Consider the following 26,915-nt stretch of genomic DNA (forward strand, 5'->3'; position numbering starts at 1 on the left):
TAGGATATAACTCATTATCTGGAAATGCTGGTCAGCTGAAATTGTTACTCTATAGAGCATTTAGCATAGTTACTTATGTATGCAGGAGTCCATTTCAAGAACAGTCTTAGCCCTGGGAAGCTTTTCAGAACAAATTTATTTTGTTCTCGGTTCTTAAATATGTGCAAATAAAAATAATAAAATCCCTTAATACTTAGTGGGTTTTCTGTTTTAAAAAAAATTTGTTTTTCTTAAAGAATGAATCAGAGCTATTTTTAAATTAAAAAAAATGTAGATTCTTTAATTGTAACTGTATTTACCATGATTCTGAGATTCATTTTTTTACCATTACTTTCCTTAGCTAAACTGTATTATAATTAAGACTTCCAAATTGTCTACCAGCTGTAACTCAGTATAAAACAGCTTGTAGGGTTGTGTTAATTTACTGTTGTATTGCAAAATTAAATTGGTAAATGTACATTTGTTTGAAACTTAGTAATTTCATACATAGTATTCTGTGCACCAAGAAATTAGATAGATGGAAACGATAGCAAGCGTCTGCTGCTTCTTTCATGTGCTGTTGAATGGCAGTCATTTTTCCAGCAACAGTTATTGACTAAAGTCTTATCTGTAGACAAATCAACACAGGATACTTTATAAGATAGCTGAGTAAATTACATTAGCCATAGTCAATTTAACACAATTCCTTTTGGTGAGTGTCTTCCAGATTTCTATAGTTTATAAATCTAACATAATTCCATTATAAATAGATTTCTATCAGAAAGTATAAACTTCAGAGTATTAGGAAGAGCTAAGGAAATATCAGAGGTCATGACTTCTGGCCCCAAGTATGTATTGTACACTCATTGTTCTTCCTCAGCACAAAGAGCCTTGTCGTCACTACCCACCTGTGAATAATGGCAGAATATGATGTCACAGTCTATTGCTGAAAAAAGTAGCAACTGAACTATTTCTGGACAAGTCTTTTAAACTGCCCTGCTCTTACAGCATTTAGCCCATAAAATGGCTTTTAGAAATAGCTCAAGGGGTACAGAAAGTCAGTTATTCAGTATATGTGTTCAAAAAGAAACAAGTCGGGGTAATAGTAATTTTATCAGAGAATCGTTTAACTTTTCATTAAATAAGGTGAAAGACTTTTGAACACATTTTCAAGTGCTGAAAAAGCTCAGTGCTCCTCTCTTCTTCCTGCATCCCCACATTTCTGATAATTGATAGATTACACATATATTTACTTTTAATTTGAACCGAGTTCCTAGCATTATTTGTCCAGTTGAATGCACACTGATTAATGGTATTTCTCAACTGAAATTGCTGAGGCTTTTTTTTTTTCTTTCTATATACTGGCTGAATACTAAATAGAAGATAAATAATAAAACTGCCTTTGCTTCTTAAATAATAATGCAGTTGAGAACAGTACAGGCTGTTCCAGACCAGCACAGTGACAAAGGACGGATATTGTCACTACTACTTTTGTGTTTTATTTGCAAAACTGCAGGAACTGGTCTTCCAATTCTACCCATGCAGAAAGTCCACAAGTAGAAGCTTTTCAGTCTATACAGTCACAAACTTAAGCCAATTTCCCAGGTTTCCACGCCTTCCAAGCTCTTTCATCTCATTTCATGCAGAAGTGTTTTGTTTTTTTAAGAATATGCAACATCACACAGTAGCAGGTAATACAAAGATGCAAGAGATGTCAGTGAATGTTCTAATGGGTGATCAAGCAAGATCCAGATCAACTTTTAAACAGTTAACATACGTGCTATTTCTCCGCTGAATCCTAAGCAACCAAATTCTTTTCAGGCAGAAGCAAGACAATGAACTAGTGAAATGCCATTGGTAGGAGAGGTGAATAAACAGTGATGCAGCCAAGTTTAAGCAGAAGTTAAAGTATTTCTTTTTTTGTTTAAGAAAAATTAATGCAGATGAGGTTTAAAAGGAAGGGAGGTCGGTTCGGAGAATACAATTATATTGAAAATGGTGTAGAAAGCGCAGAAGAAAAGAGGAATGAAAGCGAATAAGAGAAAGCAAACTGAACAGTTAAAAAAAAAAATCTCTTCAGAGATACACATTACATTATAAAGACATCTCATACTGTGAAGCATGACGCAATTTTTTTTCTTACAAGATGCTATCATTAACCAAACATGTTGATTTCATTACACAATAAACAGTGGTGACTAAGCTGACACTTCTTTGCTTACGGATATTTATTCAAATGGCTAGGGTGCATAAAAAAACATAGGCAAAACTTTCCCTGCAAGACAGTGATTCGGGATTTTCAAAAAGGATTTAACAATACATGCAGTACAGTGTAAAAACACCTTACAATTTTCTTCTGGAGTGCTTGGAAAATTCCTTGCATTATATGAAATTATCTGTCTAGCCTAGAGATCCTGCATGTCCTTAAAGTGTAGGTCACAGGCACGTGTGGCATCTTATCAAGTGACCCTTTTATTCCTAGTGAACTGAGTTCTCAGTTACAAACAACATAAATTTTAATTATTAGCGGCGTAAAACCCAGGCACTTTCTTCATATTCAGTATCAGAATATGTAAATGTTAATTGCTATTTCTCTCTGACATTTCTGACACTTGCACTTACTGTTTCAACCATTTTGGATTAATAGTGCATTGCAATTCAACCCTCTTAAAAAAATGCTATGCAATAAATTGACAGTGTACAACTATAATCATTTGATAATGGATTAAAATGCTTCATAGCAGTACATTTGGAAATGGTTCTGATCTATGTCAACAACAACAAAATATTTTTTGTGTGTTATTGATTAACTGGAGAGTTTAACTTCAGATCTAATCACACACCAGTTAGTAGTATTGCAGAAAATTCAGTAACTGTTTAGTTAGCTATGCATTATTGACACAAACAGTTCTTTCAAACAAACTTCAAGCAGAAATTTTAATTCCATTTCAACTGGGTGCATATATCTAACATAGTAATGAAACATTTTGAGACTTTATTCATTGAATAAATTAATTATTTCCCTGGGTGAACTGCCAAAAAATTCTGCAACCTTTATCTATTTCTGAAACTTTAAACAATATGTACCCAAACTTCACGTTACCCATTCAGTGAAGTAACATATGAAGAACCACAGAAGAAAAATCTTGGATAGGGTAAGAGGGAAACTGTGTAATTAGGAAAACTTTTCAAGAATAAATGTTATAGACAATCATATGGACAATATAATCTTTCTCTTGACGCCACAAAACACCTCAGCACTATGGAATTAAATTTCTAGAAAAAGCATCCAAAACCCTATTGATATTTAATTTTTCTGCAGCTTCACCAAATTCCTTTCTATTCACCCAAATGCATAAACAATCATCTCAGTAGTTTAGAATTTCAAATGATGTTCAATACAATCACTAACTATTTTATCAGAAATTTTCACCTCCTTCTGTTAATGGACATTCTTCCATAACTTATTGCTTACTCTCAAGCCTCAGGAACTCTGAACTTTCTAGGCAGTTCAGCTACTTGACATATAGTTTCAGCTACTGCTCAGGCTCCAGTAAATTCTGCTAGCATGAAATCATTCCATACAGGGATCTTATCATGTTGATAGATGAGGGACCTAGTTTTAAGCATTAGAATGTTTTGCTTCTCAAAAAAAAAGAGCAATCCGTATCTTGGTATTTGCAAATTATCATCCCTGATTATAACGCCTGTAAGAAAGGATTTCTCTCTCTTAAACAACTTTTAATGCTTCACTTCTGTACTCAGATGGGATGTACTACCTGGATTATTAGTGTAGCAAAATACTGACAGAAATAACTGAATGATACTTAATAAAAACTGAAAATGGAATATATGAATTACTTACATTTTTTACGTCATTTTCATGGTGAAAAATATATTCAAACAATGCCTGTCAGAAGAATATTTAAAACATTGTCATATTTGAAGATAAAAATTGATAATATTATTTTAGAGGAATACAAAATCTTGATTATATTAGGCAGAAATTAATTCCCTGTGAAAGCAATCACATTCACACATCACAATTGCTGACATTTACATTTAATTAAGACTTGAATAGACAAAAACTATAGTTGTCCTACACTGTCATTACAGGAAAGCATTTTAATTCTTAACTTGTTGCAAGAGATTAGTGGAATTGTCTCTCTTCTTTGGTCCTTAAGGTCACTTAAAAAAAAAAAAGGCAGCTATAATTTGAAAGTGAATATAGATTTGAAAACCTGATACCATTTTCATGACTTTTTAACTGTAAAATCAGCAAGTGATCTAACAAAGACTTTTTGCAATGTATAGTTAGGTGCTTATATAGTGCAAAATCTACTTAAATTAAACATATGTTTATTAAGAATGTAAGCTGAGCAAATTTTGCCTTAGGGGAAAAAAATTCTAAACCCTACAGAATTTTGGGATTTGTAAAGCAAAAACCTCTTTTTTATTTGTAAATGATAAATGCTAACAATATTGCACTTCTGAAACTCAAACACACCATCATAATACCCAAGTTTAAAGAAGATACATGCATCAGCTGTGCTGTGGTAACTGCTCATAAGCCCACAACAATTGCACGGCAATATAACTGCATCTTTGTTTACTCCTGTATAAAGCTAAGCAAGTCATACTACCTTGTAGCTGTTCTGCACTAGTATATAGAAGAGTATATAGGTAATGGGGGTGGCATTTTAAGTGAATAAAATCATGTTGAAAGATACTAGATAACTAAATGGAGACTGGAAGCCTCTATTCCCAGAAATGTAGTATGGATGCTAGTAACACAATTGAGTTGAACCTTGATCTTTTTCTGCATCCAAATCCCAGGTCTTAATTGCTTCAAAAGAACAGAACGTTTTTCTAAATTCTTATTATTCATTATAAAAAACTAAAAGATAATATTGGCCCATGAGGAAAGAAATAAAGAACGAGACAGCAGTCTTCTAAGGGCTTCCATGACTCTTCTGCCAGCTTTTCTTAGACAAAATTCTTTAAAAATTTACCTTAAGGAAACTAGAGAATTACTAATGAATTGTCATGTCTGGTGAGGAAAGTAAACCACAACCTACTTTTCTTCTACTTTTGGTCAGAAAAGACTCTGAACAGATGATTAAAAGAAATTAAGGAATTATAAATAAAAACACATTTATAGGAAGATTAGAATAGGTGGATAACAAAAGAATAGAAAATAAAGAAGTAGCAGAACATTTCCTCCTCTAGTTCAATAACAGGGAAGCATTCAGTAAAAGTGAGTACATCTAAAGTGATAAAAAAGATATTTCCTTGCATGGCTGGCACGATGAATTTACTGCTGTTATCTATAGGCTCTGACCTTCAAAAGGATTTAAATGACTGAACATTCACTTGGATAAAAATATCTAGAGTTATCTTAATAACTCTATTAAAAATCCACAAGCTAAAAAAGATAAAACTTCTTGTTTCATGCCATAAATCAGTTGCTAACTGGGGCTTTCCTTGGCAATAGGTAATACCTCATATGTCTACTATGGGGTTTCCTGCGATAGTCCTTAACATGGCTGATGCTAGTCAGAGACAAGCCACATTCCTGTATACTTCAAAACACCAGAAGACCTAATCATGCAATGAAAAGATAGATAATCTAACTTAAAAAAAGATGTGATGAGTACACTTTGCAAACACATAAGGAAGAAGTACACAGGTGGAGTATATACCAACATGAATACATAGGCTCATTATGTGAATTTAATAGTTTCAAGATTTATCATCTTTTTGCACTTGGGAGAGGTGACAGCCCAAAGAGTTTTAAAACTTTAATCAATGATTCTTAACAGAGAGTGCAGTCTGCAGTCTCACCTCCTGCTTTGGCTTTAGCCTTAACGCTGTCTTGTTTAAAAAAAAGTTATAAATCCATGTAGCTCCAAATTTAAACTTAGATCTTACATTCTGTGTGAAATGTTAATGTCATAATGTATTAGCTTCATAATACTGACAAGTACACTTGCTGCCTATGGATGTTTCTATGACTGTTGCTTTACATTTTTTGGCTTAAGCCTCCTTTCATACGAAACTGAAGGAAGACAGAGCTACCCCATTGTCCCAGAAAATGCTAATGTTAAAAAAATGTATGTTTCTCATTCCTGAGAGCTGTTGCTGACAGTAGATATTTCATCTGAAAGCTAACCTACCTACTTAAATAGTATATGGACTTACCAAACACAATTAAAAGCTAGCTGTCTTCAAGCAGAAGAACTAAGCCTAGTTTCTTATGGATGTGTCTTGTGTTTCTTAATCCTACCCAAGTTTCTTACATTCTTCCTATTTTACAGACTGTGATGGATTTAGGATAATGTGTGTGCTGGCTGATTGCTGGCAAGGACATAATTGGACAAAAGGCGTGCAATTTTTTCAGAACTGATAAAGAACTGGCTCATAACTGCCCTCAGATGATAGTTTGGAAGTCTTTCATTAACTCGCCAGGCTAGAACTTACTATATTTGATATCTATTCTTCTGCCTAATTTGGTTAAGAGGCCAAGGGACGGAGATGTAAGGAGCAGGCGAAGAACACAGTGCAATCACACAAAACTTATTTCTGTTGAAAAACACATTGAAAAAATGCCCTACATCAGTCTAGATCAGGTTTTAAAAAGCAAAGGAATTTGCTAACCATTTATGAAAAATTATTAACTAAAGTTTTGGACTGGAGGAGCTAATTTCCACCAGCAGATTATTAGGTACTGCTAGTCTTCTAACAGTGTTCACCACTACAAAATAGACTGAATACATATGGGTTCTTTCAACTCTAGATTGCAAGCCAAATACAGCTCCTGAGAGTGTGTCTGATAGTCATTTGACACCTTGTGCAAAATGAGTTATTGGTCTCAGCCCAACAGTTGTTTTTTGTGAACAAAGTATGCACAGAAAATATTTTCATCTGTACAACTAACTGGTTGTGTTGGGGAAAGATTCAAGTGAAAGGCCACAGTGTGATAAATCATTACACAACTTTTAGGTCCCTTCCACTCAGAGCTGAAACCCATAAGTTGGGCAGATAGCGTGGGTGAACCTGTTCTATTGGCACATAGTCTCGGTTTCAATGGCTGTCAATCATAAGATCTTAACTGAAAATTAAGAAGAATTCTGAACAAAAAGATCAAATCTGTTTAAATAAAAAGTGTTAACTCATGCCATAAAAACAAAGGGAAAAATCCAAACAATTTGAACATTTTTAGGTCAGGATTGCCATCTATTTGTACACAGAACTGTGTTTCCAGACACTAAGGAGCATTCTGCTGGTTTTTTTCCTCCTTTTTTTTTTTTTTTAGTTGCCCTTCATCACTCCTATATGAACAGTTCAAAGTTATTTACCAATGGAATATTTTATTCTATACAAATGTTCTTCCTAGGTTATTCTTTCAACATAACTTCTTCAAACATATTTTCAATTTCAAGTCTGGTAACCACTGTCAAAAGATAAATAACACACTATTTTTCTGAACTTTACATTTACAACACAGTTCATCATTGTTTATATCTCCAATCCCATGTAGAGTTACATTAGAATGATGCCTAAAAATAAGAAAAAGATATCACAACGTTAACCAAAATAGTTACATACCTTTGCCAGTTTGGGTTTTTGAGCATATTTTGCTAAATTCAGTCGAGACAGATTTATGAAAGGACCATCTGGATTTGTTAGCATTGAAGCCTGAAGGGGAAAAAAAAGTTTTTAAGTGGGAAGATCCCCTACACTTTTCCTGAAAATTTTCAAAATATTAGTAGTATACAAAAAAAAACCACAAAGAAAGCATTTGTAGATGCATTGCTCTACTGTGCAGTACAGACTCTTCTTACTGAATTTCATCTTTCCTGAAAGCAAGGAATTTCTCCTACTCCCATACAGTCCCTGAAATGAAATTAAATTAATCACCTTCTGGAACTACCTTTTTCTTCCCTCTCTCCACTATTTTCATGATGTGCCTAAGCACGTAGCTTGGACTAACTATTAGATTGGAATATCTTGGAAGATACTTGGAATACATAACAAAAAAATCTTCAAGAAAGATTTAGGAAGATCAGTCCATACCTGCGATAGTGAGAAGATAAAACGTTTTGCCATTAATGTGATGTTAATCTGTATTACATATTTGAGCCAGTTGCAGTTTATTGATTTTGCCAATAGATCGGTATAAAACTAGTGTAGTTTATACTCCTAATCTTCTGAAGTGACAGCCACTGAAAGATTAGTAATTGTTTTGTAGTAAACTGAAAAACTTGGAAAAGGTTTCAACATACTTATGGTCTTTTCATGGCCTTCAGTGAATAAAAATGAGTCTCACAGAATTTGTGAATTTGGAATTTATGTGAATCTTTGTGAACTTGTGAATTTATGTACATTTTTTATATAAACAGACTAGCAAACTAATAAGAAGTAACATTTTCAAACTCTACTTTGAAAACAATTTAAACAAAAAATTAAAAATGCTCACCTCCTTCAAACTTGAGTATAGACGCAGCTTTTAAGTCAACTACAATGTCACTGTACCAGATACTATGACCAAGAAAGCCATTGTTCTGAGAACAGGGTCAAAGAACTTACCGTTCCTAGCCTGACATATTTCCCAGAAGCACTAGTAATTGGACGAGCTGTGAGAGCTGTTCGAGGTGTTTTTATAGCCTGTTCCATAGTACTTGGCCGTCCACCTTGCGTGCTGGGTCTCACAAATCCTGTAATAGGTCTTCCTGATTGAGTTACTGGCCTGAAGATGTTAAGCACATTATCCTTATGTTGAGTGGTATTTATTGATAGAGAATTTAAACACTTATATCTGAAGCATTTCATTTTTAGAAGTTAAATTTAGGATTTGCTTATTTGTAACTAGTCAGATTTAAAAAAAAAAAACTATCACATACCTAACAGCTGGGCTGGGGCCTCCACCTTGGCTAGTTCCAGGGAGTTTCAAAGATGTTCCTGGTCCTATAAAATAGGAGCATTTCTCTCTTCACATTGCGATACTACACCCTTGCCCAGGGGACTTAAAAAAATTACCGTGTCTTACAATAAACTGGAAATTTCTTTGTTCAAACTGAGAGGACATAGCACTAGACAAAGAAGACAAGAAACAAATATTGCTCTGTACGACTGATAAATTGTCAGACTATTGCAAGAAATCTGCCACAATGAACATGGTTTTCTCACTTTTATCCTTCCCATTCTCTCCCTCATCCCACTGCAGGGGAGTAAGTGAGTGACTACGCGGGGCTTAGCTGCCTACCAGGGCAATTCTCAGGGACATCTTAGGAGCAATAGATAGCATTTAAGTAAGAAAGGTTATTGGAACAATGAGATCATGCTAATTTGAAAAGGTACGTTTTCTGTCTGGGATTAAAATAGCACCCGGACTTGAGTAAGTAAACCGAAACCTTCAGCTACAGGGCAGATGGAGAATGGTATCTCGTGTCATTATACTCGTGTAGGACCCCACCCACAATTTAGGGCATAGTGAAGTTCAAACTCATCCATATCCAAAGGTCATCAATGAAAACACTGAATTGGCTTGAGCCCAGGTAGTGTAGGGTCCCCTTTTTCACATATTTCTGTTTTGACCGTGGATCATTAAGAATTACTTAGTTCCTGCATGTAGATTTTCCATCACCTTCACTGACCTTGATTATAGTCAGTTTTTCTAACCTCCTAAGTGAATGTTTAAGAGATGGTTTTAAAAACTTGGTTAAAAGCAAGATATGACATCTATACCTTCTGGTCTGTTCACTGTTTGTTACCACGTACAGAAAGAAATGAGATTTAAGTTGACACAGCCAGTTCTTGATAAATCACTGTTACACACCTACTTTCTAGATACTTATGAACTGCTTTTATTCCAAATGTTTCCAAGAACTAAAGTTAAACTGATAGGCAGATAGCTTCCTTCCTTCTTTTTTTCCCCAAGATAAGCCCCAAGTTTGCCCTTTTTCAGTCCTCTCTCCTGCCCTCAAGCTGTAATTACCTCTGAGATACTACGAGTCCATTGTTTAAGCAAGTTTAGCAGACTTGTCCAAATTGGTAACTTCTAACTCTACCTAAATACCTTCTAGCTTTTTTAATCCATGCTGATATCAAGCACCTCTGACTCCAATATTATAGTAGCCACCTGGCTGCAGCTGTATTTAAAGTTAAATAATAAAAAAAAAAGGTATTAACTATGATCTCCTTGGTAAAACCAACTAAATATGTAAGTGATGTTGAAATAAGCACCAAAACTCAGGATTCTCTCTGGTCTGGCTGGCCGCACTTAGGATCTCTGCTGCTTACTTGCTCTTTATAGTCCTGTGAATCTTGAATTTTTTACTCCACAAGAGAAAGGGTGGACAGTCCACTCAGCAGAGTTTCTAACATGATAACTAGGGCACTCTTCTGAGAAATGGAGAAAGTGGCTTTCAACTTTTCAGGCTAGCAGACAATGAACTAGTCTTCCACCCTCTGAGCATTTTTTTTAATCTAGCACAATAATATAAAAAAGGCAGGACACTAAAATTTCCAGACATGTTTTTTAATAACTATGATTTTTTTGTGCTTTTGGAGTACTGGGAGAATGCTTACAGGATTTAGTTCCCTTGATCTCACCCCAGGCAACCTAGTCCTTACTTTGAGAATCCCAACTGAACTGGCTATGAACAGGCATCAAGAGGCCACAGCAGTGCATGTGGCCACTAATAGCGACAGAATTTAAGAGTGTAATTTCAGCAGTCAGTGATGACTGCAGATGACTCCTTTAACTCCCTAGTTAATGAAATAGCTGTGATTATCCATAATGCCAATTAGTATGAGTTTCTGAAAAATATGTTGTCAAGATAACACTTTTAAACAAGATTACAACCTTAGCTGATAAAATTGATCGTGTTAAGAGTCCAAAGGTAACCTACTGGGAATTTTCTGTAAAATGATGCTACAAGACATTTTTATTAATAAACAAGACTGATGGAAAATTAACACAGCAAAATTATAAAAATTTAAAAACTGGTGGAAGACAGACTTCATTATATATGTAGAGGAACCACAGAAAAGTGGCCGTTTCCAGTGGACTCTATACAATTTAGTAATTATTTAATAATGCAAGACTGAGAGCAAAATCATTATTAAGATAGTTTAATCTGGAAAATAGATAAGGACAGATGCAGAATTGAAATGGACATGCAACTAATGCAAAAGGATTTGAACTGTTTAGTAAGCAAAGTACTGACAGTATCAGCTGTAATATGGGAGGTATGACTACACATTTTTAAGTTTGTAAGCTGTAATTATAGTGAGGGAGGACATCCTGGAAGGTTTGCCACAGTAGAAGACCCTGAGTCAAGATCAACTATGGCTAACACACTTTAACAGCAAAAGAAGCAGCCCAGTCAGCAAGCACCCATTTTTATTAAATCGTGTGTAAAAGTGGAAGTGATCACAGAATCACAGAATGGTTGAGGTTGGAAGGGATCTCTGGAGGTCATCTGGTCCAACCAGGCTCAAGGAGGGCCACCTAAAGCCAGTTGCCCAGGACCCTGTCTAGATGATTTCTGAATATCTCTAAGGAGGGACAATCCACAACCTCCCTGGGCAACCTGTGCCAGCACTCAGTCACCCTCACAGTAAAAAAAGTGTTTTCTGATGTTCAGAGCCTCCTGTGTTTCAGTTTGTGCCCACTGCCTCTGGTCCTGCCACTGGGCACCACTGAAAAGAGACTGGCTCCATCCTCTTTGCACCCTCCCTAGTGATATTTGTGCTTACCTTTTATATAAAAGTGTAACAGAAAAACACTCAGATGTATAAAGAAAGTAAAATCAAGCTGTAGAAGAAAAATGTATTTTCTATGTGTCAGTGAACTGTTGTCTGGTTTGGTGACTACAGCTGAAAAAGCATGCAGATAAATTGGAAAGGGTCAAGAAGAGAGTTTCAAGACGAACTCAAAAATTAAAAGATATATCTCAGAATGAGAAGATTATTTAACTTATCAAAGAAAGATCACTGGATGACTTAATGACAGTTTTAACTATTTACTTTGGAAATAGACCTTTGAAAATAAAGACTTTATATCAGGCATACGATGCACACAAAGAAGCAACAGTTGGAGCTATAGTTGATAATTCCCACTAAAGATATGGCATACACTGATAAAAGCTAACAAATTTAATAATTTGCTAAAGACTGATGGAGGTTCTTTCTGGAAAGTTCTTATACCTTCTGAAAAACTATGTACTAGCTCAGGCACATCTAGTGGATTTGAAGCATGAACAGTAAAGTATTACCTCAATGATTTAGGAGTGCAGGCTGCACTATCGTAATGATTTTCTTTGGCTTTGAAATCTGTGACACGCTATCCAGAAAGTCACCTTTTTTTTTAGTTTAAATATAGTATGAATGCATTTTTCCAGAATGCCCTATTTCTCAATAATATTCATCAAATTATTTTTCTTGGCAGATGGTGTCTACCACAGGGGACATAAAATCAAATAAAGGTCTAAATTATATGATTATGCTGTTTTAAGACAGATACATGTAATTAGATTATCATAATGTGTAAACACAATTTGAGTACTGCTTGACTGTTTATATGTGACCAAGCATGCAATGATAATTTTTAAAAATGTAATCAGATAGATACGCAATTGCCTACATCTATCCAGATGAGAAAAGCTTTTAATGCTTCAAATATTAGTTCTGATCTATGTCTAGTTCTTTCCTTGAATTCCTTGACATGGTAGGTGATCAAGAACCACATCTAATAAGATACGTAAAAATTGCCATGTGGACTGTATTAGAGAAACAGAGCAAAATAGAAATAATGCCAAAAAGTGGATGACTACTAATTACTTTCCACTTAGAAGGGAACTAACGAAGCTGAAAAGAGCTGCATACAAGAAACAATGACAGGGCCAAAGAACTGCCCTGGGAAGGGAGAAAGAAAGAAGTAGAGAAAAGCAGAAGAGAGAAAATCAGTTCAGAAAATGTTTGTGGGAAATGATACAAAAAGCTGATGTCAGATTTGGCCACACTGTTGCCTACAGCATAGGCATACGGATGGGATTCACAGTACATCAAGGGCATATATTTTTCTCTAGTTTCCCACAGTGCCTAAAGAATCCAGAAAGGAGTAAAAGAAATCAATGCACTGATGGAAAAGAGCTAGTGAGTAGACAGATGTAGAAGAAAAGCTGACAAAACACTGTTTGTCTGAACCCCCATCTGACAGGCCTAAGCACTACATGTGGTGTATCTCAGCATTGCCACGCAACCAGAAAACAATCTAAAACTCTCTTTGTATCAACACCTAAAAGCCGTTTTAGGTCACCGCAGTATGTACTATTCTATGCTAGATGAGAATCCTGACCAAAAGAGCTCTTGTTGCTTCAATGTATTTAAGTGAAAGTCATTCTTACGTGCTACTTGAGCAATGGCATTTTCATCTAGCATCATCTCTGCGATTCCTTCTTGATCCATATCGATTTCATCCACGTACACCATTTCTGTCAAAGCTCGTGTTTTCAGGCTCCAGGCAGCCTGAATAAGGATAAAGTAAAAAGTAAAATATGTTCAAGACACTAAGTAAATAATCTAATCAGCAATTTTGCCATTTTTTGATTATTATTCCCGTCACAGTTTTAATAGGCTTGAATAAGGTATTGACTTAACAGCTCGGTATATCCATCAGTTGCCTGATGGAGGTGGAAAGGGGAGCAAGACTTTAGACAACCCTTTTGGAGTTGAACAGCTACAGTCACTGAGTTTGGAGGACAGAATTTCATGCCTCAAGAAATGTTATGACTAATTTAGGTCACAGGCAACTGTCTGAGATCTTGTGCTTTTGAAGAAATCCCCAGCTACCAGTGCCATTCAAAACACACCACTGGCAGACACCTTATTTAAATTGGGATGGGAGAGGAAGGTAAGTAAACCACTGTAATGCAAAATAATGCCCTTCCCAGGCATCTGTAGAGAAAGAAGGAAAATCTTTTAACCAGCAGTTAAAGATACAGTACATTACTATCCACAAGTGACAGTCTTTAGAAAGATAATCTAAAACTCTTTTGTTCAAAGCATCAGCTGTAAAAAATGTGTAAACGCATAGATTAAGCATCTCAATTGTGAGATTATTGGGGTGCTTGTTAGTGTACTGAACTGACAAATTACTACATTAAATGTCTTGGAGGATTATATGAGCAGTGTGGAAAGGTAAGCATAATCCTAGATTATGTGACAAGCTTTGTGTAGACTGTAGAGACACCAAATCAATGGGGAGAAGAAAAACCAGAAGTACCAACAAAATAAGTGTAGATCCAACCACTTTGATAACTTAAGATGCCTGTAATGTACTAATAGAGCTGGCATGATAAAGGGAGCCACAAGACCAATCACTTGTCTTCCTTCAGATATTGAACAGATCATCATAAATTTTCCAGAGTAAAAATCACTGCCACAACAATCAGATTTGTTTCTTTTCTGACAGGGGGTACAGCAGTCTGATGGAAAAACATGGTTAATATTTGCTAAGGAGACATTTCAAAATAGAAACAGACTGATGCTACTCTTAATAGAACTAAAGGTGAAACACATGGAAACATTTGTTCTTTAAATGAGAAGTAGGAGATCTGGACCTCAGGCTTATTTAATAATTTAAGCAATCATTTAATGGGACACTTCTCATTCATCGTGTCTCAGACCACCCCTTCCTCTACACTTCCTTTATATTTCTATGCAACTTTATAACTGTCAAAAAAAAGTATATCTAAAAATGTTGAAATATTTAACTCCCGTTTTTAAAAGTGTTTTCTTCCAAGCACAAGTAAAGGAGGCATTTAGCCAACCAGTTCAGCCACACTTAGAAATCTTTGTTCAAGAAGAGAAAGGAACAGGGCAGGATGATTTGAATCTAGGCCAGACAGATCTAATCCAGATCTGCTTTATTATCTTTTAGTTTCTTCCTGTGTAGTAGGGTGACAACCTTTAATTAGCATTGAGATTTGCAGTTAGATGTTCAACACCCTTAACTGTTTTTCATTATTCTATATAAGTATTTAGTTTGTTGAATTTTTAACACCTTGACGGTACTCTGCTTTTTTCAAAGACATGTATGTCTGAAGTCAACATTACCATGTCTATATTGGGAATATGATGAAATTAGAGCTCTCAATATAGCCAAACACAGGCTAATTTCCTAGTAGGGATAAGAAAAGCTGCCCATAGTAATGACCTTTCCTGGGAACTGAAAGTAGCAACTTCTCTACACTAATTGCTAAAACTGGGGCCAGTTCTTAACATAGACTTAGTTATATCATTGTGATTTTTCCAATAACAAACATGAGATAATTTGTTTTTAAGAGAAACATGTCTCTTTGACTGTCATAAAAAATAGGTTCCTTAGGCTGCTCTTCCAGTCTTAAGTTCCTAGTCTGAGGCTTGATTGCCAACAAAAAATTCAAATATCACATATTATTGCTTAATTAAACATGAGTCTGTAGATTAGAGTATTGCCTGCAGCGACGTTTGTTACAGGACTTCTGATCAAACCAGCAAGAGAGAGAAAAATGTCAAATTCGTTACTTAAACTATAGAAAGATGACCTTTACCTTGAGAGACAAGAAGACAATTCAAAATTCTTAACTACTAGTTACAAGACACATATGAAACAAAAGTATCAGTTCTATGCATGCACACAGTTATGCTAAGTATCCGAAAAATCAAGGCGTGGGAAAAGGAATTAGAAATGTATACTGACACACAAATACAAAGGGAGATATAGGAAAAAAATCTTTTTTTCAAAAGAATTAAATGAAATTTCTGACACCCTTTTCATTCATAAAAAATGTTGCTACTTATTCATAAAAAGTCACATCTGACTTTATTAGAACTATGGTATATGGCTATTGTCTTACTTTTTAAAAGAAAACCTGAGAGATGTACATTTCTCTGTTAAAACAGACCCTTCCCAAGAAATTTGGATTGGTTTTTCTTTTGTTCATAAAGCAAAGCTGTCTTTTATCACATAAGATGTAAAACTCAGGCAAGGTTCAAAGATTTTCTTAAGAGCTCAGTTATTTCAACTCTTGCCGACTTTCTATAGAGAATTTGACTGCGGGCTGTAGCCAAAAGATGCCACCACCTGCACATTACTATTCTTCCCATTGCAGTAATCTAGTGCTAATGTGAACAGAGTGAAAACTAATCAATTACTCTCAGTCTTCCATCACTTGTCCAAAGCATCATGGTGCAGCTTCAAGACTACCAGACTCTACACAAGGTAGGCAGTGAGAACGAGCTGTAGGATCAGGAAGGGCATGGGTAACAGTCCACCATTACACCGCATTAAATGAAACATGAAAGTGAGCCCTAAGAGCATAAATGTTGTTCTGTCCGTGAAATACAACTGGCTTTTTCCTAATCTCATCAGCAGATGAAGGTCAGTCAGTTCAAGATAGATTCCATTCAGCTTTTAGAAGGCACTAAGCTACTGAACTGCTGAATAAACCTATAGGAAATATATGAGAGAAATAAGCTTCTATCAAATATAAAAGCTGCCTATTTAAAATACACCTTATCAAATGTACTGCCTTACCAATGATGAAAAACAAATTTACACCATTAAGGATTTAACAACAAAACAAGTATTATTCAGTGTATGATAAATTCTTCCTAATGATTGTATCTAATAATTGTATTTATGAAAAGAATTTTACCTGAAACACGGTGTATTCAGAATCAGGCTCCTGAAAAAAGAGGAAATAGAAATTGAGGAATGGAAATGCCAAACCATAAAAAGAACAACAAAAAATGGAATTATACTCTGTGACCACCTCATTTTGCACAAACATTTTCTCTCTGACACATATATTCAAATTTCCATTTTATTACATTATCTCAACTTACACGTATTATGGAGCCAATCAATGTTTTACACAATGAAAGCAGATTTGCAGTAAGTACATTTTTCAGATACCTTTTGCTTTCTTGCTTCTGCTGGATCATGTTGGCCAAATCTTAGATTAACATTACAGAATTATTAAACTGAAAAATGGTACATTTAAAAAAAAAAAAAAAAGAAAAACTTGAAAGATGTAAGCAAATCTCTCAAAAGTTAATCAAATTATTAGGTCACAGGCTTTAGAATGCCTACATAATAAAATCAATCATTGTGCATTTTTGTTAACTGCTGATGGTGATCACACTGATACCACTGAAGTACATAAAAGAAATTTCTGCATACGTTGAATTTATTTCTGTACTTTTATGATGGAAATGATATATTTATTGTATTCTGGACAGTAATGCTGTAAGTGGAATAAACGTCAAACTAATGGCTTATTGCACCATCCAATAAACAAAAGGAAAACTACCAGATGAAGGTTACTACAAGCCAAAAAGCAGGAACTTGCTTGAAAACCTGAGGTAAAAGTGAGTAAATACTAACAACAGGAAATGTAGGTTTATCATAATTTATTGTGTGATTATCATGTTTATATAACATTTAAACTATCCTTCAGGGCTTCTGCTGCTCAATTCCAGCTCCCCAGGGACTGGGGAGGAATTTTTCCTAACGTATTACTTAGCTTTAGGGGGTAGATGTTACTTTCTCTAAATCACTATTGGTCTCTTGTAGAGTCAGATCATTTCTGCTCCTAGAGGAGTGGAACATTTTTTACATATCTGGCCTTGTGTAATCTATCACAGTTAAGCCAGCTATACTAGATTGAATACAGAACCTTAGAGTCATTCTGACTAGAAAGGGACTTCAGTAGGTCTCTAGTCCAAAGCCCTGCTCAAAGCAAGGTCAGCTACGAGGTCAGTTGAGGTTGCTCAGAGCTTTGTCCAGTTGGGTCTTGAAAACTTCCAAGGATGGAAACTGCACAATGCCCCTATGCAACCTGTTTCACTGCCTGACTGTCCTTACGGAGAAATGTTTTTCCTTATATCAAGCCAAAGCTGCCTTCATTTCAATTCATGTTCGCTGGCTCTCACTCCATGCACCACTGTGAGGGGCCTAGCTCCATCTCCTTGATAACCTCCTTCTATGTATTAGAAGGCTGCTATTAGATCACCCATGTCTCCTCCAAGCTGCCCAGCACAGTGTTAGCTTCCTTTGCAGCCAGGGCACACTGCTGGCTCGTGTTTCACCAAGAGAATAGCAAGGTCAAGCTCGCTCTTTTCCTCTGTAGTATGAGACATGGTCTATTTCTTTCAATTTGAGCATTTTTACTTAGTAAATTCCATGACAGCAAGAACTTGGAAGACTGGTGAAGCTCTTGCATCTTCCTTCTGTAGTGTACTGGAATCTCTGTGGCCTTTTAAGGATTGTTCAAACTTGTTCACCAGTGTTAGAATGCATAACACAGCTTATAAATTGAGTATTCTATGGAACTAAACGTTAATTGAGGGATTAATCTCAGCTGTCTGAGATGTACCTGGGCTTGGCTAAGGCACTGAAACTGCCTGTATATTTTAGATGTATGATTAAATGAACTCCAAGTTCTTTTAATATGTTGTTTTATTTATAGTACTCGTCTTCTAAAAAATAAACTGTTCTAGCTTTCTAAGTAATAAAGAAAAAAACACTGAGGTCTTTCAGCTTGCATTTTATTCACCCCATTGTGTCCGAGTGTTATAGCACATATGGTGTACTAGAAAATGGTTTAAGAGCAGTAGGTGATCTTCCATACCATATGTGCTACAGTAACTAATGAGAACAAGGTCAGGAATATTGCGTCAACACTAACTCAAAAATGCCTTGATGTTACAGATGTGTATCTTACTTTAGGCACTGTTCATTAGTTTAAAAAATAATTTAAAAATAAAACAAATGTGCTTATGTAAAAGCATTCACATTACTAAAAAATTCAGAAATTGCATCCCTCATCACTTTGGAAAAAAGTAGAGTTGACCAATAATACCTACTAAAAACATTGCTCTCTCATAATGGTAGGTGATAGTATGCATTCTTCATACATCCTAATATATTGTTTCATTTTTTGATTAGAAGAAACTTAAGATTTTAAATAACCTTCAAGCAGGTGATAGAACCCTCCCATTAAACACAAGTCTGGAACAACAAAAACTAACATTAAAATATAATATATTTTAACATGGGTGGATCCAGCAGTTGCTACTCAGGCAAGTAATCCACTGGAACTAGATTCCGAATAAAGATTTCTTTGAGAGGATTAACAAATAGCATTGCCCTGTAAGCTTGTATCTCAAAACAAAAGGTCAAATTTATTCTTCATTTACACATATAAAGCTCCTTTGAAATTAATAAGATTGTAAAAGCAATGAAGGAAGGATTTAACCCAGATCTGTAAATCCACTGAGGGCATTTTAAAATTAAAGTTAATGTATAAAGTCAGTTTATTTGAAGACCAAAAATACTTAGAAAAATTAAGTCTTCTGATGCTTATAGCCTAGAAGAGGGAATGAAGCAAGATTACATACCTTATAGTTTAATAAAGCTTCATTCTACAATTAATTTCAGGTGAGTATGATTTAATACATGCAGAATATTAAAATTACTATATTCTGAAAATGCTCTTCAAATGATTAAGAGCAGAAACACAGAAAAAACATTACCCAGGAACAATGACTTCACTGTATGTCTCATTAATTTTTATGCATAAACTTAATAATTACAGTCTCTTGAACCAATAACTGATTTCAGCTGAAGATGCTTTTTCAAATCAAGTTCCATGTACATAAACATATCCGTGATAACTTCATTATGACCTTACAAAAACCAGTATGCAAGTGACAGTAGCTGAAAGTTCACCATGGGAGAAGAAAGGACGAATGAACAAAAGCAAATCCTCATAGTGGACAATTAATCAAGTTAAAGGCAGGACATCCACTGTATGTCTATTAATTACATTAGGCAATTTTTTTTTAATTGTTAAACTACAGCAGTCCTCATACATCGGTGCTGGTTATTGCCTTGAATCTGACATATGGAACACAAAGAAGAGTAATCAGATTAGGTAACTAATCAGGATGATCAACAGAGACAACCCTGGACTGTATTTGCTCTAGGTCATGCTATTACTATAAACATAGAAGACAACGCCTGTTTGTTTACGATAGGAAATAATTAAACTGAACATCAGTACTTTATGTGTTTGTATGCCCAAATGCTAGTCATAGAAAACATAGCTTTTATCTATCCTAAGATTGTTAGCATAGAAGTAAATTCCATCAATAAAATTTATATTCCTAATTCTTAAATGAAGAAATACACAGGACATTTTATAGAAAAAAATATTTCAGTCTTGCATAAAGTCTAACTCAGTTGCAGATAATTATTCTTCTATCAACATATTTAGCACATTTTATTCATTAGGAACTCTTCAGGAAAACATAATGGATTTTAAAATGTTTTGATTTCATTGAAGTGTTCTTTAAGAATTCAAGTTTATAACGGCATAGCATTTGATACTGCTACATAAGAAAATTCCTGATTCATGCCCAGTTGGCTAGAAGGTCATCACCATACCTTAAAAACCTCCTAGGGCTTACCGCATCTGGTGACAGAGTTCAAAGAGAGTTCTACACCAATTAAGATAGCTTTTAAATGTATGTACATGTAACTATGGATTGGATCATCAGTAAACTTATTTTTGAGACCTTCAAATCATCTTTTACCATGTTCTTAAAGGAGAACTTCTTAAATATCATTATACTTGTGATAAAAACATATTGTGAATACTAAGCTACATGTACAGGGAGTGGTAAATTAAGAGATATATCAAGATGTACCAGTCAAGAAAATTTCTTATTACATTTATAAGTGTGATTGGCAAAAATGCCTACTTTTAAAGCTATTGTAGAAAGCTGATTTCAGCTGCCCATAGTTTTGTGACAATGTTGCAGATGCAATGGAGCAGGAGTGGTGCTACCATTTAGCAGACCAGCTGACACCTGGGAAAAATGGACAGGCTTTCAGACAAGCAAGGTCATCTCTTTCAGGCATGAAAACACTCTCAGATTACGCACTGTTAGTCTCTTCCTTTACCTACTTCTTGTTACATTACATGTCTTAGAAGGGAGAAGGCTAGTTGTCTGAGCATGAAAAAGTTCTGACTTGTAACAGTCACAGTTTAACTCAACCATTCCTGAGCATCTCTTTAAAGGACACCATCCCCCGTGGCTTGGTTTATACCATACCATAACGCATACTGTTCAAAGAAGTGAACAGTGACCAATGTTACTGTTCTTGTAATTTCCTTCCTTCCCTGGTTGCAGAGGTTGAGGCGCACACACTTAGCAGAATGTGGGACAAGAGGATGAGAACAGCCAGCACGGTGATCACAGCAGTTGAGTATCCCCTTGTGCTGCACAGCAGCTCACTTAATCCACACTTTCCGTGAGTGTTGTCATTTGTCTGTTTGATTTCCTGGTGCCCAACATGACGTATCTTGGGCCTGATTTGCAAAAGTGCTTGGGTTTGACCGTTAAATGTTTTAGAATTGCTATGTGTTTTTTAAGCATAATAAACCACACATCTTGGGTTAGGCACCAAAAATGATACGTACTTAATTTTAGATATTTCTCCAGGTTATACTAAAATACTACTACAGTAATTCACACAGATGGAAGACAGCACCATTTTCTGGTAGGTGGCTGAAGAAGAGAGAAATAAAGTTCAGTCGAAGTATTTAGGAACTACTGATTTCGTTAACACGCCACCTTCAAAAGTAACACAGACCTCAGGAATCAACAGCCAATCTGCCTGAGAATAGTCTTGGATTCTTAATTAACTTTAAAAAAAAAAGGTAATCTTATATCACTTTTCTAGTATTCACAACTACAGACTGATGTGCTACCATTAGAATAAATACAGAATAATGTAAAATAGTATGAGATTAGGCAAGCCAGCAGAATTAAGTAATGTATGTCACTTATTTGAGTTCTAATTACCTCAGTGTTTAGCCTTGGAGTTTAGTATCTTTCAAAGGTTTTATAAAAATAACGGCTCTATTAAATGCAAATTATACATGCTGCAATACATGAACATGATTTGCTTTTTCATTCTGTCATATTAAGTAGGTTCAAAATAGTTTGTAAGGTTTCAACTACATACAAAACACATTCTTTAGGCATGCTACTATTTCCTTTACTTTATGTCTGAAGTCTAGCAGGGCAAACATGACAGATTGGCACCTGAAAGCAGCAAGTGTTAGAAAGTAATGAGCTGAAAGTGCAACAACATAGCTAGGGGAAAGACCTGCAAGGCTTTACAAATGAGAAGCAGAATAATGAAATACAGGGTTACTTGGGACAGGTAACCAGTAAATATTAAGATTTTGTGTTGATTACAGTAAAAAGTGTAAAATCTAAAACATCATGAGCACAGCTGACTGAAGAAGAGAAATGCCCTTCCATGTTAAGTCTGCCATGAATGTTAAAGCTATATTTTAACTAGATAATTAGAAAACTTTTTACTTGAAGAGATTTCACATGTAAGATTTTTTATGTTGAGTTGGTTTGAATTTGGATCAAGTTGCAGGCTCAAAAGTTATTTAACCAATATTCTGGTTTCTCCAACCTGCTGTACCAAAATAAATAGATGGTATAAATAATGCTACACCTTCTCCTGTCAGGAGCTGTGCTCTTTGTCTGGACTAACAAAGGAATGATGGAAGAAAGCTTTGCAGCCATTAGATTATACACCATGAAGTACAGTATACTCCATGATCCTTCTGAAGAAAAAGGCTGAATTGCCGCTTAATAACCACCTCTCCGTTTATTTTATTTTTTAAAAAGTCTCTAAACTGTTACTCCACTTACATAAAGTACTTATATAGAGTAAAATCCACTTGCTGGTGTCTGCAAACTTGTGATGTGCTTTACTCGAACATTGCTCTACGAAATCTCTTTTCAGAGAAAGACTGACACATCGTTCCATGCACTTTTAAAATTTTAAAGAGGAAGACTGACATTTTCCAAGCTAAACTAGATATATTTTAAAATATTTTTAGAAGTCATTAATTCCTGCTTAAAAAGAGCTTTTAATAAGGATTCCTCAAGATTATACGGGGCAAGAGCCAAACTAACCATATTTCAAGTTTGCCTCTACAGAAAGCAAAGACATTTCTCTTCCATCTAAACTTTCAGGTAGGTTTGAAATATGCTGCTGATGAACAGCACCTTTTTCACATAAAACTGTGAACAGGAATATAGTTCTGAAACGAACATACTGAAGTTATAAAGTTCAGTCCTTTGCAGACAACCATGACCCGGAAGTCTTTTCAAAACACTGATGAACTTGATCTTAAATTCAGACTTCACACAGGTCCTCTTCTAAGAGCTTGTGATTTGGTGTAGTATAGACACCATTCATATCTCCATCCTCCACTGTTTCTCAAAGTATAATTATCTTAAATGTTTTCACTCTTTCATTCTTATAGAAGATGAAGCTTATGGGCTGGTGTGATCATTTCAAAGATTAAATTAAGTGATCAACTGTTTCTCCCAACTTTATATAGTATTTGGAAAAACCCTCATATTGCTGGTATGTAAGGTCCTGGTTCTCTAAGCAGAATGTGTAGCTTTATCTAAGAAAACAATTTCATTTATATACTTAAATGTTTATAGCATGTGTGGTCAATATTTGGAAGAAAGAAGGAAAACCGAATGAGATCTCCATCCTCTCATTGCTGTTTTTTATTTTCCTCCTAAACATTTTTCCCCAGCCTTGTATACCTTCTATTCCTTACCCGACTTCTGTCAGTTGCAGATGTCGTCAAGAAATTCCCCAGTGCTACTGGAAACAGCCCCGCAAAAGTCTGGACTTGCCAGGTGTAACAAAACAATTTTATACTTGAGCTTCAGCACACAGTAGAAATGCAGTGTCTTTATATTTCCATGTTGAGATCATAGATTGGAAAACGTTTTACTAATTTAAAAATTTATAAATAGCAACAGAAGCATTATGATCTTTACAACTCTTATTTACCGTTATTATCTGTACTGCCTCAAGAGTTTCTACCACGAATCAAGTGCTGTACCTCCATATGCAAAGATTACATGTATCAAGACCCAATAGTGTAAATACACAGAAATGATACAGGACTTGCACAGAACTAATACTCAATCCCATTTACTGTTCAGGAGCAGTTTTCCTGGAATGCCTTCTCTGCTAAAAATTTTTCTGCTGATGGCTCCTTGTTGGTGCCTTACAGTATATAACATAAACAAAAGCATCTTTTAAATATCTATCCTAAACCAGTTTAAACAATTACTGTGCTTTACATTTACACAACTGTGTGACTGTGCAGCTTTCTTTAAAGACTTTTCCTTTGTGATGAAAAGAACTGCCTTCAAGATTCTTAAAATACGTAGCTATAGGATGCTCTGAGAGACTTATTAATTTACTTTAAAGTATTTATGATGAAGATAAAGTCCATTCCATTACTGTTTTCCAAATATGGCAGTAAAAATGTTTACATGCATACAAATATTAATCCAGAAACATTCTCAAATCCTTCCTTCTTACAGAAGGGTGAGCAAATATGCAGGTATTGAACAACACATGCCCAACATTTCCAGAGACTTTGCAGCTGGAGAAAGAGCAAAGAGAGAGGAATGGAAACGCCTTCGGTTCCATGGTAATGCTCGTACGTAAGCCGAGCTAAAATGGGTGCCTCTTAACCGTATGAGGTTTAGTCCATACAGCAACTGTGATATCTGAACATCTGTGTAAAATCAACAGTAACATCCCTAGGCAAACCTGGTTTTTAGCCTTGGCTTTTCTTCCTTTAACTCCACAAAATCTTGAGTGAGTTAAAATTCTTGTTGTGGGGAGTCCTGGGACCGCACTACTGTCACAGTTTCATTCCCAGCAGCACAACGAACGTACCTGTTGCACTACCCCCCTCTCCTTTCTGGGCTGGGCTGGGCGGGAGGGGTACTACCAGGGCGCCTCTGAGAAGGAGCCGGCAGCCCACACTCACCGCCTCCAGTTTCAGGAGAGATTATGGGAGCTCGGTGAGAGGGCGCTGCCCGGCCCTCCTCCTCCTCCTCCGCCTCCGCCTCCTCCTCCTCCTCTTCGCGGGCCACGGCGCGGCCCAGCCCTCCCCGGCCCGCTAACGGGGGGTCACACCGGGCCTCTCCGGCGCTGCAATAGGTAGCGAGGCAGTCTGCTGGTGCTCGCCTTGTCGGGCAGCCGGGCCGCTGAGGAAGCAGCGACGCGGCCCGCTGCCAACCGACACCACTGCCTTCCGCCCCGGCCAGCCGGCGCCCCCGGCCTCCCGGCCCGGCCCCCGCTACCTGCTCGCCGGGCGGCCTCTCCAGCAGCTGCGAGCAGAGATCCGAGCACTGCCGGAACTTCCTCCGCCTGAAGTAGCTCCAGGCCTGGAACAGCGGCTCCAGCTCCAGACCCATCCCGCCGGCGGGACCGCCGCAGCGGCTCCGGCTGGGCCCCCAGCGCCTCCCGGCCCGCTGCCTGCCGAGCGGGGCCCGGGGCGGAGCGCGGGCGGCCGAGCTGCTGCCGCGGAAACGGCAGGCCCCGCCTCGGCCTGGCGGGGCCTGCGCGCCGCGCCGTGAGGCGTCGGGGGAGGGCGGGCGGGGGGCAGCTGTGCGCTGCTTCCCCGGGCTACTGCGGCCGGTCCCAGCGAGCTACCGTGCGCCTCTGGCCAGGGAGCTGCGGCCCCGCTCTTGGGCCGAGCCCCTCCCTGCAAGAGCCGCTCGTAGGCTGATACATTGATGACTGAAAGCAGAGCTTGAGCTGTAATATTGAGAACAGTAGTTTTCAGATAACCCCACTATTTTTAACCGTGTCCTATTATTTGCTGTCGTCTTATCAAGATCCATTTCGAATTGGAATATATGCCTAAACAAGAAGAATACAGTCCTTTAATCCTTATTTGGGTAAAATGTCCTTTAGAGCCATGGGAGTCGTGGTTGAGAAAAGTACAGATTGCTGTGAACAGCACTGCTTTCAGTCTTGCAGACTCCATTAGTTCCTTTAGTTCATTAGTTCTTGCAGAGAAACTGTAAGACTGAGACATTTAGAGATGAAAAAAGCTGGAATACAATGACTCTTACTTTTTATGTATTGTAAGATGCTGATTGCAACCATCAGCCCAAGTAAAAGAAAGAAAAAATCTCTACAGATGTTTGGAGAAATAAGCGAGTTTGTGATGTGAAAATCTCTGATGGATGAACACTAACATGATAGCTGAAATCATGTCATTGGCATTTTAACAGATCATTCTGGTTTTATTGTTTCTGTCTCATTAAACTATCAGTTTGTCCAAGATCCAAGGAACAGATATCCAAGACCAATGTCAGGTGGAAAGATAGAGAAACAGAAGTGCCAGTCCCAGAACTATGGCTTATTCTAATACAGGAGTAAGTGGCGTGCACTGAAGTAACAGCTGTAGACAGCTGGGTTTTGGTTGTCCCATGGAGAGTGCACAGGTGTATTGGGTTTCAATGGCAGGGTTTTTGTAGCAGGGGGGGATACAGGGGTGGCTTCTGTGAGAAGCTGCTAGAAGCTTCCTCTGTGTCTGATACAGCCAACGCCAGCTGGCTCTAAGACAGACCCACTGCTGGCCAAGGCCAAGCCCATCAGTGACAGTGGTAGCACCTCTGTGATAACATATTTAAGGAGGGGGGAAAAACCTGTGCAACACCAGCAGCAGTCAGAAGAGAGGAGTGAGAACATGTGAGAGAAACAACCCTGCAGACACCAAGGTCAGTGAAGAAGGAGGGGAGGAGGTGCTCCAGGCGCCAGAGCAGAGATTCCCCTGCAGCCCGTGGTGAAGACCATGGTGAGGCAGGCTGTCCCCCTGCAGCCCATGGAGGTCCATGGTGGAGCAGATATCCACCTGCAGCCCCCACACCGGAGCAGGTGGATGCGCCCAAAGGAGGCTGTGACCCTATGGGAAGCCCCCGCTGGAGCAGGCTCCTAGCAGGATGTGTGGACC

The 26,915-nt window shown here is 37.1% G+C and overlaps 1 protein-coding gene across 5 annotated transcripts in view; it reads right to left on the reverse strand.

Moving 5' to 3' along the window:
- Positions 1-25,498, reverse strand: part of TTC8 (tetratricopeptide repeat domain 8) — a 43,087-nt gene extending 17,589 nt beyond the window's left edge. For all 5 annotated transcript variants that reach the window (XM_075151336.1, XM_075151335.1, XM_075151333.1 and 2 more), the window contains exons 1-7: positions 25,255-25,498; positions 16,686-16,715; positions 13,392-13,512; positions 8,883-8,946; positions 8,569-8,728; positions 7,588-7,677; positions 3,845-3,889 (exon numbers count right to left, since the gene is read on the reverse strand). In XM_075151336.1, the coding sequence (XP_075007437.1) occupies positions 3,845-3,889; positions 7,588-7,677; positions 8,569-8,728; positions 8,883-8,946; positions 13,392-13,512; positions 16,686-16,715; positions 25,255-25,368 (624 nt within the window). In that variant the 5' untranslated portion in view covers positions 25,369-25,498. The remainder of the gene's footprint in view (positions 1-3,844; positions 3,890-7,587; positions 7,678-8,568; positions 8,729-8,882; positions 8,947-13,391; positions 13,513-16,685; positions 16,716-25,254) is intronic.
- Between the last annotated feature and the right edge of the window lie 1,417 nt (positions 25,499-26,915).

The sequence above is a fragment of the Calonectris borealis genome, chromosome 5 (assembly GCF_964195595.1).
Source record: "Calonectris borealis chromosome 5, bCalBor7.hap1.2, whole genome shotgun sequence".
NCBI lineage: Eukaryota > Metazoa > Chordata > Aves > Procellariiformes > Procellariidae > Calonectris > Calonectris borealis.